The 18,944-nt window shown below is 42.7% G+C and overlaps 1 protein-coding gene across 1 annotated transcript in view; it reads right to left on the minus strand.

Moving 5' to 3' along the window:
* Positions 1 to 18,944, minus strand: part of UBAP2L (ubiquitin associated protein 2 like) — a gene marked incomplete in the record, with an annotated part of 3,970,948 nt that overhangs the window by 2,525,358 nt on the left and 1,426,646 nt on the right. The window contains 1 exon segment of the mRNA XM_044080639.1: positions 4,415 to 4,616. Within this exon segment, the coding sequence (XP_043936574.1) occupies positions 4,415 to 4,616 (202 nt within the window).

Here is an 18,944-nt window from a genome sequence, read left to right on the forward strand (position 1 = left end):
TACAACAAGAAACAACCCAACAAGGTAGAAAAGGGGAAAGGTAAAGGAAATTACTGATGGGTAGAAACTGCGAACACTACATAGATATAGAGAAGGGATGTAGAGAGGTTAATTTAACAAGCATCCTAAAGAAAAATACTCTCAAATGCCTTAAAGATTTTACCAAAGGCTCATAGAAAGAATCTGCATCCATGCAAGACGGCGTCAAAGGGGATTTGAGCTACTGTAGGCTAGCTGGGGCATTGTGGGCAGAGGGAGGAGCTCGAGAGTTGGAGCCGTAAGTTTGAGATATGTGGCTGAGTCAGATCCGTAACCCACATGCTGAGGAACAATGACAAGGACATCAGATTCTCACTTTTTCTGTGTGTTTTGTCTTCTCTTTCTGAAACAGCTATTTTCGAGAAGCCTCATTCTCAGCTAGCTTTTTTTTTTCAGCCTTTGATTTTTAAGTTTTCAGTTTAGCTCTAGATGATGGTCACTATTGAACTGACACCCTGAGCCCATGTCCAAAAATGTGGAAAGAGATTCTGGATGGTGGGATGATGTCTGGTATTGCCAGCTATGCCAGGAAACGTACGGCAGTTGATGTGTAACATATGTCAGCATTGCTAGCTGGAGTTTTGTAAAGAATTATACGTTATTTGTATTTCAAGGTGATTTGTAAAGCTGTTTGTGTTAAAAATATACCAAACAGTGGGTCCTGCTGGACAGAAAAGAAAAAAACCTGTATGTCAGACTGTACTGTAACTGTTGAAATTAATATACTGTAACAGAGAATACTGGAAGAGAAGAGGTTAACCTCAGTTTAACTTTGAAAAACAGTCAAATTACATTACCTGGTTTAGGCCATAAAGATTGTATGCTACAGTTCTGATTGCAGCCACAGACAAAATGTCTGTGAAAAACATGACTAGGAATCCTGTACTGTCCTTAGGGGGTGAACTAATTGCTACCCTGGAAAGGTGGAAGTTTTTGAAATAATTTTATAGCTTCCAAATGCTCTAACACATCTTAGCAAAACACTATGTATGGGTATGGTAACACTATGTGTGGGTATGGTAACACACAGTGTGAGAACCAGAAGTCAGATGACCAGATGTATGTGATGTCATTCTGCAATCCAGCACTGAAATGATGTTTTAATACTGGATGAGAGAGAAGTTTCAGAACAGTCTGTTTCTGAAACCTGACAAAGAAGAACCACTCGCCTACATAATCTTGCCTTGCTTTAGTAAGTGAACTAGGGGACTGTAACTCTTTAGATGAGTCAGGAAAATATAGTGAGATTAGTTAAGTACTGTTTTTCTGTATCTGTGTGGATCTTTCCCATCTGTTTTATTTTTAATGCTTTCTGTGACCGAAACCCTGGTGTTTGTCAACAGATGTTTAGCATTTTCATGTTCTTTTATTAATTATTATTAAATATATTTAAACTTTTCATTTTGGCTAGTCTTTTTATAGAATGTTTTAACCTTTAAGAGAACTTGTTTACTTGGTGACACTGTGGCCTCTCCTGAAAGGCTTGTTGCATTGGTCAAACACTACCATTTGTATTACTATTACTTTTACTAAGTTTAATTGGATACCCTGGGTAAGAGCCTTAGGGTGACTGGGTTTGGAGTGTTCTGGTGGCAGTATCTACCTTACACTCCGGGCAGAGGGGGGGCATAGCTGGTAAATCTGTGCCAGCCTTTCCCAGGTGGGTGTGTGCATGTGAAAATCAAATCTCAAAATGCGCGTGTGCCTGTTTGTGTCAGCTACTTGCAGCAGGGACACACAGCACTGGTTTCACACAGAGGGTGATGGAAGACTTGGCATGGAACACTCAGCTGAGGAATCAACGCTACAGGTGTGGTCAGTGTGGGGTCTTATTTGGGGCCTGGTGAGAGAGCGTGAAATCCAGCCCCAGGATGGAGGGTGTTCCCCATGAGCTCTTAAGGGAAATTGTGCTTGGTGCTGAGAATTACATCTGGAAATACTGTATGTATCTATTTTTCTTCCAAGTCAATGTCCCTCACTGGTATCAATGGTGAGGACTGAGGCTCCTTGATTACTGGCGCAGAGCAGGGAGATCACAGATGGATGGATGGAGGATCAGTTTATCTAAATAGTTACATGACTTTACTCCTTCAATGTTTCACTTATTTTAAACATCTCTGAAGCTGATTACTTTTTTCTCTAAATTACTGGAAGCCATATCCTGTACCACAGCTGAAACGAACTGTGTTTTGCGTAACAGCTGAGAGATTCTTCTAAGCCAGAGTTTTTTTCTTTTATCTTTGCTGGCTGATTTCTTCTTACTTTCTCCAATTTCTTCATTGCCAGCATTCAGGCAGTACAATTACAAGCCAGTAACAAAATTTTACCAGACTGTTAACTTTTCCTGGCTTTCTTCCCCTCAATTCCAAACTTCAAACTGGGAAAGGTCTAATCAACCTGCTGATGAGTATGCAGCCATCTTGGAAGTCTGAAGTATGATCTTTGAATGTTCTTACATACATACATGTCATGGGAACTCCAGCTGGAAAATGTCAAGATCATATGCCAAGGATCTTTATGAAGATACCTTAGTGGACTAACGTGTCTTGGCAATCATCTAAGATGACCAAAAAGCACGTTTTCATTCTACATTTTTTTTTCCAGTGAATTCTGTGCAATGCATACAGCTCAGCTTTGCAATGGAGAGCTTATTTTAATTATTCTTCAGCTAATTAAAACATTTTTCATATAAACATTGTCCTATTTCACTTATATGTTACTCTGAACAATTTAGAGTGTTCTTTTTATACTATATTCCAGCGTCAATGCAAACTGGATATCCACTGCTACTGTTACTTGCTTGTTACTTTCACTACACAAAGACATCATTTTGCCTTTGGAAGTGGCCTAGGTTGTGCCTGAGGAGAGTATTTGGGCCAGCACGCTCACCTACTTAACAAATGTATAATTACATAAATAATTAAATAAAAACACCTTCATGTGGCAAGCAACAAACTACAAGTAATCACACCCCCCCCCCCCCAATCTTTAGGTCCATGCCAAAAACAAAAATAGTAGTTTTGCAAAGGCTGCACCACATGTATTCCAGTAACCAGCAGAAACGCAACAAACTTTGTTAAATTCTGAAGAAAAGAAACAATAAGTGAAAACCCAGCTATTCATTTTGACCTGATCTTAAATGAATATTTAGAAAAAATAAAACAGTTGGCACAGGAAACAAAACTACAAACCATAAATAAGATCAAGCCTGAGAAATGGGAAAACAATGGAGGCACTGTACTAAAGGTGAGACCATCTTCCAAAGCAGTGTATTTTAGGCTAGCAGGTGCCATTTCCATGTCTGCAGTGACTCTCGCATTAGTTGCAGCACAGGATTACATCTATTTCACCTCTCCCTTTTAAGGGCTGTCAAGATTTTACTTAATATTCATATTTCTGGGTTTCCAGAAGTTAAAAAAAAAAATGACCACAGTGATGTCAGTTTAGCCTTCAACACTTTAGACGATCACACAATTCTGTCAGCACACCAAGCAGGTCATTATGCCCTTTCCTGTATTACCACAACAGAAGCTACTACCAGACTACAACAGTTCAGACAAGCCAATAAACTCAGAGAAACCCCCACTCCTTTATGGCTTAGGTTTTCACCCGTGACTTTTCTCCTTGGTTTAATTTACATCACTAAGATTTTGACTGCCAGTGGAAGACAAAGTAACATAACAGTCAGCAGCAGCTGTTACTCGCCTATCATTAAATCTTGAGGACATGTCTAGCTAATCAATCCCTGGCCATTACTCCATTTATTTCTGGTCCAGCAGCAGTGGTCCTCTATAAACATCATGAACAAACACCGGTATCTGCTGTAGATAAATGTCTGTTGCAAGAAAGTGGCCAAGTCAGTATCAGTGCAAAAGAAATTTAAGACCATTTTGCAGAACCTACATAAAGGTGGAAAAATCTAAAGTTGGGAAACACTGTTTTGACTAAAAACACCCTAAAAAAAGCAAATAAACTGCACCTTTACATACAAGCTCTTCAACCATGAGAATGGCAGCCCAATAAAAAAAAGCAGCAAAGGTGAACTACTGCAAAGAGAGGTAGTACTGCCTGAAGACTAAAATAATGTTTTTAAGGTTGTTAGTACAATAACAGTCATAAGAACACTTCTTAAATTTACTACAATTAAAAATAACAAAACTTGGTAATGAGCACCATTAGAGAATCGATTAAGATGAAATGAAAAATAATGATGGAAAGACACGTGAGGAAAAAACAAAGTTCACTACTGCCTATTATCTAACATCAGTGATGTGGATACATAAAAGCAAACAATCTTTACCACAAAAGACACTCCCTCAACAAACTCATGAACAAACACTACCTTCCTAGCATGCAAAGAAAGTAGAATCTTTACCATACTGCCTTAATGCAGAATTTGGTGGTGTCGATCCCATTTCCCAAGATGGTGATGTGTTATTACTGTTAGGTTGTGTATGTTGAGCAGCCAGCTGTGCTAAAGCCTGTGCAGTCTTTAACTGTTCCAAGAAATGTGAACCACTTGCACTTCCACCCTTTGGTTCCCCAACGTCACCAAAACCTTTGCCCAGCATTCCCACCTGCAAAAAGAAAATAAAAAGTTAGAAAAATTAATACATTCACTTAAAGCAACAGACTATGCGGACAACTTTCAACTAACTATACACACTGTAAAAAACAGCCTTAACTCTACATTACATACCACAAGTATTCACAAGTACAGGACTTCAAAACTGGAGTAAAACCCTAGAATTTGTGTTTGTAACAGCAGAAACAGGTAACAATGATGAGACTACCAATGTACATTTCACACCCTGCAATTTCTCAGTCTAAGCCCAAGTCTTTTAAAATAACTCCCATTAAACATAAATGATTATGAAAAAGTTATGTACTTACCATAACGTTCCATCTGAGTTGCTGCTTTTCATTTGTCTTCAACCTATGGACTCGGATCCAACTCAGCGGAATACTCCAGCATCACAGCCGAAATTCGAGTGCCTCTGCTATCCATATTGCCCCACTCTCCCTCCTACCGTCAGATCGAGTTTGCTGCAGGACAGTACCAACCCACCCACAGCAGAAAACCTTACTCCCTGACCAGTGAAGAGATCAACACACACCAGACTCAACCCAGACCAAGAAGAAACCTGCACCTGCATCTGTCCAGTCCACCACACAGCCCAAAGGCAGGGGGAAGGGGGGGAGAAGGTTGAAGACTGTCAGTCCCAAACTGGAGCATGGAATAATATGGAAACCTTACAAGAAAACCATCATGAGGAAAGTACAGTTTTGTACCTACCATAAATGTAGATGTTCGAGTGCTAATACAGCTGCAGTAATCACAGACGGGTTTTCAGCCGTCAGGCGGTCCCTCGGTCGGCCGAATTCCAAAGTCTTAGTCCGGCATCGGTTGTCGTCGCTTACTCTTCTGACGTCAGGAAGGCCAGAGTATATAAGACACAGCCGATGCCATGTTCTTCAGTCTTTCTTGCCCCAGATGTCAGGTGCCCCCAAAAGGAAGGCAATACATAAGTAAAGCTTATCCACATATGCAAGCAATGCAATGTAATGCAAAATCAGTGTAAGCAAGCAAATAAAACATAGCAGGATAACCCAGTCAGGAGGTATGAAAAGGTTGTTAGGCCCCATGCCCTTACCAAGAGGTGAAGGTGGGAGGGAAACCTGTACTGCAGCTGTATTAGCACTCGAACATCTACATTTATGGTAGGTACAAAACTGTACTATGTTCATCGTGCATACAGCTGCAGTAATCACAGATGGGTAGAGTCCCAAAGCTATGCATAGGGTGGTAGGTACTATGAGGAACTGGGTTGAGCCAGAATGCCCTGCAAAACAGCAGTGGCAAAGCCTGCTCTTGTTCTGGAATATAAGGGCAGGTGGTAGTGTTTTGTGAAGGTATGTACAGAACTCCAAGTGGCTGCCTCCAAAATATCCTTAGTAGGCACACCTCTGAGGAAGGCTGTAGAGGTGGCTGTGGCCCTGGTGGAGTGAGATCTGATACCAGTAGGGACAGATTTCCCATGATAGGAGTAACAAAATCGTATGCAGTGGCCAATCCACTTGGAAATGGTCTGTTTGGTAACTGGTTTCCCTTGAGCCCCTACGGCACAGGACACAAAAAGTTGTTCTGATTTCCTGAAGGACTTTGTTCTGTCCAAATAGTAACGTAGCTGCCTATGGATGTCTAAAGAGTGAAGCAGCCTTTCCCCTTTGTTTTGAGGGTTAGGAAAAAAGGTAGGAAGGTGTATGGCTTGGTTTAAGGCTACCCTGGATACCACTTTTGGCATAAAAGATGGGTTAGTACGAAGGTAAACCCTATCCTGATGGAAGATGAGGAAGGGCTGCACCGCCATGAGGGCCTGTAGTTCAGAAACCCTACGAGCTGAAGTGATGGCCAGAAGGAAAGCTGTTTTCCAGGACAAATATTGCAGATCTGTTGAGGCAGCAGGTTCAAAGGGAGGCAATGTTAATTTTTCTAGTATGTAATTAAGATCCCAGGCTGGTATTGGTTGCTTCCTTGGAGGTCTTATATTCTTAGCCCCTCTGAGGAACTGCCGTAAGAGTGGGTGAGAGAATAAAGGAGGATCCGTGTTGAATTCTGCAGAAATGGCTGAGGCGTGCATTTTAATGGAAGAAAATGAAAGTCCACTGCTCAGCAGTTCAGCTAGGTACTGTAAAACCTGAGGCAAGTTCAATTTTCTAGGGTCCTGTCCTCTTTTCTCATTCCAACAGCAAAACCGCTTCCATTTGGCGGAGTAACCTTTTCTAGTAGATGGTCTTCTGGCCTCCAAAATGACATCCTGCACCTCCTTGGAGAGTAGAGTCTGATGTGGTGTTAAGGAATTTTCCATGCAGCGAGGTTGAGTGTTTTCAGCTGACTGTGAAGGGTTTTGTAGCTGTTCTGCGTCAGCAGAAGAGGTATTAGAGGCAGGGACCATGGAGGAGTATGTGTTAGGCTCCTCAGGAGTGGATACCAGTGTTGCCTTGGCCAGTCTGGAGCAATCAGTATCATCCTCGGTTTGTCTGTTCTTGCTTTCAAAAGCACCTTGGGCAGAAGAGGCAGAGGTGGGAATGCATAAACTGTCCATGTTGTCCAACTGAATGAAAGGGCGTCCACTTTCCTGGCCTTTGGATGGAAGGTCCTTGAACAAAACTTTTTCAATTGATGGTTCCTGTGGGAGGCAAAAAGATCTATGTCTGGCCTCCCCCACGCTTGGATTATCTCCGTAAACACCTGCGGATGTAGCTTCCATTCGTGTGGATCTGTCATATTCCTGCTCAGAGTGTCTGCCAGTGTGTTTTCCAGTCCTGGCAAGTACTGTGCTTGAAGTTCGATTTGTCTTTCCAGAGCCAAGTTCCAAAGAGTCATGGCTAGTCTGCACAAGGGGTATGAGTGAGTTCCTCCTTGTTTGTTTATGTACCACATTACTGTGGTGTTGTCTGTTCTTATCAATAATTGTCCTGGATGCAGGAAGTCCTTGAAAGCTGTAATTGCATTTATTACTGCTAGCATTTCTTTTGATTGATGTGAAGGTGCTTTTCCTTTTGGGACCATCTGCCCTGAATGCACCTGTCCTTCATGTGCGCCCCCCAGGCGTAATCTGAGGCGTCTGTGGTTATGACTTGTTTTGCTTGAGGCTTGCAGAATGGAAGGCCTGTGTTTACTTGACATGCTTGGGCCCACCATAGGAATTCCTTTTGCAGACATGGAATTATTGGTATAATTGCTTCCAAGCTGTGACTGTGTTGAGACCATAGATTTTTTAGGTACCATTGAAGTTTCCTCATATGCAGCTTTGCACATGGGATTAGAAGAATGCAAGATGCCTTGAATCCCAGAGCCTGCAGGATTTTCCTTGCAGTAAGCCTGGTACTTTTTGCTAGTGTTTTGAAGTACTGAGATAATTGCCCTTGTTTTTCTGGCGTAAGGTATGCCATCTGGGTGTTTGTGTCCAAGCTGGCACCCAGGAAGGTTATTTTCTGAGATGGTGTTAGCCTTGATTTCTCCTTGTTGATGGTATATCCCAGAGAAAACAGTAACCGTGTCACATATGCCAGATGTTCCAGTAGTATATGTTTGCTGTCCGCTTGGATCAGGCAGTCGTCCAGATAAGGGTAAATTTGTATCCCTTGAAGTCTGCAATAGGCAATCACTGATGCCAGGCACTTTGTGAATACTCTGGGCGCAGTAGATAAGCCAAAGGGCAATGCAAAGAATTGATAGTGGATTGAACCTGCAAGAAATCTGAGGTATCTTCTGCAGCTTTGTCTGATTGGGACATGCAGGTATGCCTCCTTGAGGTCCAATGTTACCAGCCAAAACTCCTTGCCCAGCATGGGAAGAAGTTGCTGTAATGTGAGCATCTTGAATTTTGGTACAGTAGAAATGTGTTTAGGATGGATAAGTCCAGAATGGGTCTCCAGTCGGTTCCTTTTCTTGGTACCAGGAAAAGTCTTGAATAAAAACCTTGACCTTGTTGGTGCGTAGGTACCTTTTGTATAGCTCTCATGTTTAGGAGCTTTGAAATTTGCAGTTGTGCCTCTACCCTTTGATTTTGTGGTAGGTTTGGCATGCCTCTCATTTTTGGAAGAGTGTGAAATTGAAATTTGTAGCCTCTGTTTATAATGTCCAGTATCCATTTGTCTGTTGTGACAATATGCCAATTGTTTGCAAATAATGCTAGTTTCCCTCCCAAAGGTGCTGCCAGCTGAGACTTGCTTGGCATGGAAATGAGGGAGTCATTGGGTTTGCTTCCTGTATTGTTGTGCACTGTCTTCACCACCTCTTGGTGCTGGAGATTGCCATTGTCTGCCTCTATATGATCCTTCTGATTGCCCTCTGCCCCTTGCGCGTCTGTATCTACCTCTTTGGGGCTTGTCAGTGGCTGGAAAGGACCAGTTTTTTGAAGGCCAATTCCTGCTAAATCGTGGTGGCTGGACCTGTAAGAAAGCTTTGACAGTTTGCATAGATTTGGCTTTTTCTTCCATTTTTCGTAGTATATCCTCAGCATTAGTACCAAAAAGTACATCCTTTTGTGAAGGAGCATCAAGAAGTTTAGCTTTCACATGATCAGGCAAATTTTGTTCCCTAAGCCAGGCATGTCTGCGAATGACTGATCCTGTAGCAGCCGCTCTACTGGAGGCCTCTAGGGCATCATAACCACATTGTAAGGTGTGTTTACCCACTTGTTCCGCACTATGCATCATATCCTGTAACTCTTTTAAATCTGGTTGTTCAGGTTGAGACATTTTGTTTTTTAATTGTGATAACAGGAACTGTTGATATTTAATCATATGAAACTGGCAGTTTAAGGCCCTCATGGCTAGGGTGGCCGAGGTATATACCTTCTTACCCCACCTTTCTAGAGATCTAGATTCTCTTTCTGCAGGAAGTGGATTCTTGGCAGTGGAGGCCTTTATTCCCTTAGGGCCTTGTGAAATGGTTTCAGGGTCAGCATTATGGCCTTTGTAGAGAAATTGGTGAGAACTGGGTACTCTGTAATATCTATCAGGCTTTACTGGTGCAGGAGGCAGAGAATCAGGATTAAGACAAGCCTGCGAATAGACATCATCCAGTACCTCCAAAACAGGGGGTATAGCCAGAGGTCTGTGCTGAGGTAACCAAAGAAATTCCCTAAGTCTTTTCTTGGAATCTGAAAAGTCTTGGCCTTCCCAATGGAAGTGTTCCCTCAAGGTGTGCAAGGTTTCCCCAAAAGAAAAATCCTCAGGGGGGGATACAGAAGGAATGGACTGTTCTGCATCCGAATCCTCAAAAGGAGAGTAAGAGTGTTCCTCTGCATCAGAATGCTCTGATAAAATGGATCACTGATCAGAAGAGGGGGATTCTTCCTCCACTCTGGGTCTCTTGTCAGGAGGGGGCTGAGAACCTCTGATAAGAGTAATAAGATCCTCAGCCATTTTAAGCATCTGTTTCTTAGGCATGGGTCCAGGAGATGGGCCTTGAGCATCAGGCCTAGTGTGATGCCTGGCTGCTTTGGATTTAGTAAAGGCCTTAATAGAAAAAGAAGATGAAGGCCTAAATACACCATGGGTGGAGGTAGATCTGTCCACATTAGTAGGCTCGACATAAGCCGGGGCTTCGGTTGTAGTCTGGGAAAGGGCCGATGACCCAGCGGTCTCGGGTACAGAAGACACCGCCGAAGGAGTGTCGTCGGTAGTCAGGGACTGCAAAGGCGCCTCGCTGAGAACCGGACCACGTGTAGCCTGTTTCGGCGTGGTGTCGGTGGAGACCGCGGGCCTCGCGTGTCGGTCCTTTTCCTTGCGTTTTTTGGATAAAACAGTAGTCGGAGTGTCCGACGACATTTTATAATTAAAAGTTTTACCAAAATAGTGTTGGGCGAACTCCGCCCGACGCTTGATAGTGCGTTTATTGAAGGTAGCGCAAAAGCGACAGCCCGAGACGTCGTGGTCTGGGCCCAAACAAGCTATGCAAAGGGAATGGAAATCCTTATGCGGTATTTGCTTCCCACAAGAAATACAATTATTAACTTTTTCTGACATCGGTCTGAGGCAAGAAAAATTTCCCCAACGGGGTACTTAGCTTTAATGAAGACTTCGGTTCCAATATTTTCGTAATTCAGGAGCTGACCGACCGGCACTTGCGAACTGCTTCTGCTTCGGGCACCGCGCGGCAAAAAAGACTGAAGAACATGGCGTCGGCTGTGTCTTATATACTCTGGCCTTCCTGACGTCAGAAGAGTAAGCAACGACAACCGATGCCGGACCAAGACTTTGGAATTCGGCCGACCGAGGGACCGCCTGACGGCTGAAAACCCATCTGTGATTACTGCAGCTGTATGCACGATGAACATCTAGGAAAGGGTATAGCAGAAATATACCAAGGACATCTACGGATGTGAAAATTTAAGCTACTGCAAAATATTAAAATATCTGAACTTGTAAAGTGTTTCATACAGATATTTAAAAGGAGCCCTCATTCAGATATATTGGGCATTTAGAGACAACTATGTCTGAGAATATTTGCGGTTATTAAAGAAAAGTGTAGAATGATTGGATAACCTGTGCAGGACATCACATAGGAATGTGAGATGCATTAATTCGTTTTCTGGCAGACTAGCTGATGAATGTAATAGACCAACTTATAATAAAGCAAGCACTACTTTAGATATTCGTAACAAATTGGACACTTGCTATGAAAATGATTACTTTGGTACAATGGCAGGTAAGGAGGGCATTAGTGCCCGTGCCTGACATATTTGTATGCATGTATGTAAGCCAGACAAAGCAAATCTTAAAGGTAATGTGCAAACTATTTTTTTTTTTTGCACTTACTTGCAGTCTTTCTTTCTTTCTTTCTTCTGGAATGACAGCATGGAGTGCCACTCTGCAAATCCAGTTCACTGGACATTCTTTTCTTCCCCAGTTTTCTATTATTTCCTGCTCACAAATTTAGGCTCTCCATGGAGTTACAAGGGCAGTACTTCTCATCTTTGAATCATCACACTTGTCCCTTTGATGATGCAAAGTTTGATCTTTCCTGCACTAGAAGGCTAAGTGTCTTTCCTTTTTTTTTGTTTAAAGTAAGTATGTTAAAGCTAAACATGAGCGGAGTAAAATATGTCCATTTAGTAATGGAACAGATTTTGCAGCAGCATACACTTTCTGGACAAAAAAAAACTATATGAAACTCTAATATCTATGGATATCTGGGAGGAGACTAAACAGAAGACAATACAAAAAATTGAGAAACTGGAAGCTTTGTTATATGGATATGGATAGTTAAGGTACAAACAGTTAAACTGTTTTTAGTCCCTTCAGTTTTATACATAGGTCAGGCATATTTTTACTAGCCGAGAAGAATATGTGGACAGTAATTAAAGAGCTGAAGGATTTTATCTGGGAGGGGAAGATGACAAGTGTCAAGTGGGATAAGCTGATTATTCCAAAAGAACAAATCGGACTAAGATTACCTGATTTGAAAAGGTATTTTAGAGCAACACAGTTAAGGCTCTTACACATAGCAGAAGCAGACAACTACAATTCAAAGTGGAAAGGGATGCTGATAATACAGGGGAGAAGCTCAAGAAACAAGGATTTAGGATGCAGACCCTTAAGGAGAATGCTAATAATCATACAGAACATTATATTCATAAAGTAGAAGAAAGCATTTTAAGAAATAAGCCAGCATGGGAATGGAGAAGAGAGATTCTGCCAATAGGGGTGACTGCAATTATGGATACAGACAATAAGCAAGAGGGGGCTGGAATTTATTGGAAAACACTGTCAAAGGATCCAAAGCATTGAGAGCAAATAACTAGAAAACGAAAGGTAATAGAATGGGAAGACTCCAAGAATATACATGGATTACAGATTAGAGATTGCCTTCCCTATCAAGGATTTATAGAGTATAGGCAAAAAAAGAAATGGGGGGTCCTAAATGAAACAGCACTGGTAAGAGTTGTTAACAGAATGTAGAAATTAAGCTGCTATTAAAAAAAGGAATAATTAGTACAACATACAAAATATTGCATTATAAATACAAAGCTCAGAGGAGCTTATAAAGAACTGGGAAGGGAGACTGGATAAGCAATTCACAAAGAGACAATGGGGGAGGGGGGATATACGTGTATCTTCCAAATATGCAACAAAGTTTAGAAGATTTAGGATCTTTGCTTGGAAGTGTTTACATAGGTATTTTTATACCCAAAGCAGACTCCAAAGAATTTTTCCTCAAATAGACAGCAAATGTTGGAGGTGCGATGGGGAAGAAAGAGGTAAATGGGAACATTTTCTGGGAGTGTAATGAGTTGGCAGACATTAAAGATTCCCTGCAGACTGCTCTGTCCGAGATACTGGGTGAGTAAACTAGTGCAACTAAGGAGATGATCTTTTTGAGCTATGATACAGAATTAGAATAGCCTACACAAAAGTAAGCCATTGCTGAGTCTAAATTATGGTGGCTGCCAAAAAAAAAATAACTAGAAAATGGAAATCAGAATCTACACCAACTTCACCAGAAGTAATATAGTAACAGAGATAAACTTGAATTGGGATCTTTAGAAAAGGGAAGGAGCAAACTACATAGGAAAAAATGGAACTGTGGGAACATTACATCCAGAGGAGAAACAAGGTTTAAAAGAAGGCAGGATCTCAGTGAGCTAAGCAATACGTAATTGACAATGACTGGATATATTATAAGCGATGTACAACATTTGCAACAACAGTTGTCTCAACGGGGCCTGTGGTGCATAATGTCTGCAACTACAATGTGCTAATGTGGTTTTTCATTTATACAAATATAAGCTTGCCTATGTCATGCATGATGAGATGTTTTTGTTTATTAAAAAAAAAGGCTTAAGAAAAGTACAGTTTTGTACCTACCATAAATGTAGATGTTCGAGGATCCACATTGCTGCAGTCCTAACTATTGGGTAGTCCGCTGTCCAGTCGGCCCGAATACCAAAGTATATGGCTGACGTCGGTCAGGGAGCATTAGACTGACGTCAGTACGTCAGGGTACTAATGCGCATGACCGATGTCATATCCTCAGTCTTTTCTTGCCCCAGATGTCAGAAGACCCTGAAAAGATAAGGCCAAAAACCAAAAACTCCCAAAATACCTGCACCAAAAAATATATATACAATATATACACAATTAGCAAAAAATATAACCTCACCCACACAACCACCCCTAAACACAGAGGGGAAGGAGGGAGGGTAAATTGGACTGCAGCAATGTGGATCCTCGAACATCTACATTTATGGTAGGTACAAAACTGTACTATGTTCTTCATTCCACATTGCTGCAGTCCTAACTATTGGGCAGAATCCCAAAGCAGAGGTAAGGGAGGCTGGCAAATCATAAGGAAGCAGGAACTGACAACATGCCTTGCAAAATAGCTGTGGCAAAACCAGCCCTAGACTTAGAGTAGAGAGGAAGGTGATAATGCTTAGAGAAAGTATGCACTGAACTCCAAGTAGCTGCCTCCAAAATATCCTTAGTTGCCACCCCCCTTAGAAATGCTGTGGAAGTGGCAGTAGCCCTAGTGGAATGAGGCCTAATCCCAGCTGGAATCTCCTTGCCATGATGGGAATAACAAAATGTAATGCAACACCCAATCCACCTAGAAATAGTTTGTTTTGACACAGGCTTGCCCTTTGAACTCAAAGCAAAAGAAACAAACAACTGCTGAGACTGCCTAAAATCCTTAGTCCTGCTCAAATAATAACGCAATAGCCTGTGTACATCTAAAGTGTGCAAAATCTTTTCCCCTTTATTTTGGGGATCTGCATAAAAGGTAGGCAAATGAATAGTTTGGTTTAAAGCCACACTAGAAACCACCTTAGGCATAAAGGAAGGATTAGTACGAAAGATACCCTATCCTTATGAAAAATCAAAAAGGCTCCACTGCCATAAGGGCCTGCAACTCAGAAACCCTTCTTGCAGAAATAATGGCCAACAAAAAAGCAGTCTTCCATGACAAGTATTTCAATTCAGCAGTAGCCGCAGGCTCAAAAGGTTGTAGAGTAAGTTTCTCCAACACAAAATTGAGATCCCAAGCAGGAGTAGGAGCTCTACGTGGGGGTCTTATATTCTTTGCCCCTCTAAGAAATTGCTTGAACAAAGGATGCGAAAACAATGGTGGGTCACAATCATAGTGAGCTGAAATTGCTGCAGCATGAATCTTAATGGAAGAGAAAGACAAACCTTTGTCCAGTAACTCAGTAAGATATTGAAGAGCCACACTCAAATTTGGCTCAGTAATCTCCAAATTGTTTGCTGCACTCCAAAACAAAAATCTCTTCCATTTTTCTGCGTACACTTTCCTTGTACTAGGTCTTCTGGCTTCCATAATCACATTTAAAACTTGTTGAGGAAGCTGAGACCTGCTGTCTTTCAAAACAGAATATGCCAGGCTGTTAGATGTAGAGAGTGAAGCTTGACATTGAGCAGATGACCTTCCCTCTGAGACAACAGGTGTGGAATCAAGGGTAAAGGCCATGGAGGCTTCCTTACCAGACTCCTCAGTAATGGGTACCAGTGCTGCCGAGGCCAATCTGGAGCTATTAAAATCATCCTTGGCTTGTCTTGTCTGACCTTTAGAAGCACCTTTGGAAGAAGAGGCAGAGGTGGAAAGGCATACACATGAAGATTTTTCCAACTGAAAGAAAGAGCATCCACTTTCCAAGCTGTGTGATGAAATCCCTTTGTGCAAAACTTTGGCAGCTGGTGGTTTAGTGGAGAAGCGAACAGATCTATGTCTGGAGTTCCCCATGACACTGTCAATTTCTGAAATACATGAAGATCCAGTTTCCACTGTGGGGATCCATGATTTGTCTGCTTAATACATCTGCTAAGGAGTTCTGTGCTCGGCAGAAACCTTGCCTGAAGAGTTAGTTGCAGACTGAGCGCAGTCTCCCATAAAATCATTGCTTGTCTGCACAATGGGTAAGAATGTGTTCCCCTTGTTTGTTGATGTACCACATGACAGTTGTGTTGTCTGTTAGAATCAACACCTGCCCTGGAAGAAGTAACTCCTTGAAAGCAATTAATGCAAACTGAACTGCTAACATCTCTTTCATGTTGATATGTAGATGCTGTAGTCTGGCAGGCCACTTGTCTTGTATCCACTTTCCATTTAGATGAGCTCCCAAGCAATATCTGAGGCATCTGTCGTTAGAATCTGACTTGCCTCTGGCCGGGTCACAGAGAGTCCCTTGTTTAGGTGACATTCCTGAGCCCACCACAAAAATTCCTTTTGAATGCAAGGTATTATTTGAATGACAGTGTCCAAATCCTGGCAGTGCTGTGTCCACAGATTTTTGAGATACCATTGTAGCTTCCTCATATGCAGTTTGGCATTGGGAAGCACCAGAATACAAGATGCCATGAACCCTAAGGCTTGAAGGACTGTCCTTGCAGTCAGCCCGGACTGAAGAGATAGATGATGGAAGTAACTGGAAAGATTCTTGTGTTTGTCCGGGGTTAAAAAGGCCATCTGGGCTGCTGTATTCAGTCTCACACCCAGAAAGCACATGTCTTGAGAGGGTACTAGACTGGACTTTATTTCGTTCACAGAATACCCTAGGCATCTTAGCACTGCTATGACATATACCAGATGCTGTAGAAGATCTTCTTTTTCTTGAGCCAGAATCAGGCAGTCGTCCAAGTAAGGATAGATTTGGATTCCTTTTAGCCTGAAGTAAGCTATCACTGGAGCCAGAACCTTTGTGAATACTCTGGGCGCAGTAGATAAGCCAAAGGGCAATGCAGAGAACTGATAATGAGAATTTCCAGCTCGAAAACGCAGATACTTCCTGCAACTTAGTCTTATTGGCACATGAAGGTAAGCTTCCTTGAGATCTAAAGTTACCATCCAGTGATCTTTGCCCAGCAGAGGTAAAAGCTGTTGTAACGTCAACATTTTGAACTTGGGAATGTCCAGATAAGTGTTGAGGATAGATAAATCCAGAATTGGTCTCCACGTGTTCCCCTTCTTTGGTACTAGGAACAGGCGAGAATAAAATCCTAGGCCCCTTTCCGGCACAGGAACTGACTGAATGGCCCCTATTTGGAGCAACAGAGAAATTTGCTTGTGAGCCTCTGTTCTTTGAAGAGGAGGAATGTCTGGCATGCCTTTGAAAGGAGGCAAGGTATGGAAATAAAACCTGTAACCGTGGTGAATGATATCCAGACAGCCTTCCTCCCAAAGGTGCTGCCAGGCGAGAACGTACTGGCAGCTGAAAAGGCAGGTCATTGGGTCTGCTTACGAAAGGACTGACCCCTGCCCTCACCAGAAGTCTGAGCAGGGGAACTCCCTGTCCTAGGCCTAAAAGAACCCTGAGTTCTGCCCCTACCACGTCTAGACCTACCCCTAGACTGGGAATCATAAGCAGGATAAGTCCATCCCTTAGTAGGCCAATTTCTACTAAACTTCGGAGGCTGCACCTGCAAAAAATCTTTAACAGTTTGCATAGACTTAGCCTTGTCCTCCATTTTCTTCAAAACTGCTTCCACAGGCGAACCAAACAACACATCAGACTGTAAAGGAGCATCCAAAATCCTTGTCTTAACATGCTCAGCTAAATTCTGATCTCTCAGCCAGGCGTGCCTACGAAGAACAGAACCAGTGGCAGCCACCCTGGAGGAGGCCTGCACAGCATCAAAACCACACTGCAAGGAATGTTTACCCACCTGTTCAGACACATGAACTAAATCCTGCAACTCTTTACACTCAATACCTTCAGCCAGAGCATCCACCTTAGATTTCAACTGTGAAAGAAGATAATTCTGATATTTTAACATGTGAAACTGACAATTCAACGCCCTCATGGCTAAAGTGGAAGAAGTATACACTTTCTTTCCCCATCTATCCAAAGCCCTTGCCTCTTTATCAGGAGGGACAGGATTTTTAACAACTGAGGCCTTCACACCTTTAGGCCCCTGAGAGACAGTTTCTGGGTCCGCCCTAGGACTCTTAAAAAGATACTTATGAGCTTCAGGCACCCTATAATACCTATCCGGTTTAACTGGGGCAGGAGGCAAAGAATCAGGATTCAGGGAAGCCTCTGCAAACACATCTTCCACCACATTCAAAACAGGAGGTATAGCTAAAGGCCTATGCTGGGGTAAAACAAGAATTCCCTAAGCCTTTTCCTGGAATCAGAGAAATCTTGACCTTCCCATTTAAAATGCTCCCTCATGGAATGCAAAGTCTCTGAAAATGAAAAATCCTCAGGAGGAGAAGCAGAAGGAGTAGAATCATCCACATCAGAATCAGAATAAGGAGGGTACTCCTGCAAGTCTTCAGCCGAAGACTCCGAAGCCTCCGAGCATTGCTCCAAACTCTCAAACTCAGGTTCCACCCTAGGCCTCTTATCAGGAGGGGGCATAGAACCCCTAATCATAGTAATCAAATCCTCTGCCATTTTAAGCATATGTTTCTTAGGCAAAGATCCTGAAGCACTAGGAGAAACCCCACAGAAGCTAAACTTGGCCTGCCCCTCAAAGAAGCCTTGGAAACTGAAGGGGAGGCTCTAACCACCTTAGGAAGAGAGGGAAGAACAGCCACCTGAGAAGCCCCCTCAGCCTGGCCTACTTCCTGAGAGGATACATCCTGTAACAGTAAAGTCTCTCCCTGAGACTCCACAGAGACACCTGGCAAAACCTCCGGCTCCACTGAGCCTTCCAAAGAACCGACGTCTGGGACTGTCGGTTCCTCCACCCTAGGCTTTGCTGTTTTATCTTTGCGTTTTTTAGCCGAAGCCGGCGTCGGAACATCCGACGGCATTTTATAATTACAACGCTTCCCAAACACTAACCTGGCACAGTCTAACCTTCTCTTAATAGTGCGTTTGTTAAATCTAGCACAAGAGCGGCATCCAACAACGTCGTGCTCAGGCCCTAAACAAGGTATACACAAAGTATGGTAATCCCTATGAGGTATCTGTTTCCCACAAGAAATACAGTTATTCACTTTTTCTGACATCCGGTTAAATACTGAGGCAAGAAAAAACCAAAATATTCCCCAACGGGGTACTTAGCCAACTTTGATTCGGTCTGAAACTCTGACTTCAGAAACTTTCAGAACGCCAACCTGCACTCGCAAAATTGCTTCTGCATCGGACCATGCGGCAAAAAAGACTGAGGATATGACGTCGGTCATGCGCATTAGTACCCTGACGTACTGACGTCAGTCTAATGCGCCCTGACCGATGTCAGCCATATACTTTGGTATTCGGGCCGACTGGACAGCGGACTACCCAATAGTTAGGACTGCAGCAATGTGGAATGAAGAACATCTGACAGACCTCATGGAATGAGCTCTAGGAGGCTTGGGCAAGAATAAACCTTTTTCACCACAAACAAAGGGGATACATTCACTTAACCATTTTACCAATGTAACT

This window comes from Protopterus annectens, chromosome 8.part0 (assembly GCF_019279795.1).
Source record: "Protopterus annectens isolate FY-2018-M chromosome 8.part0, PAN1.0, whole genome shotgun sequence".
NCBI classification, from domain to species: domain Eukaryota; kingdom Metazoa; phylum Chordata; order Ceratodontiformes; family Protopteridae; genus Protopterus; species Protopterus annectens.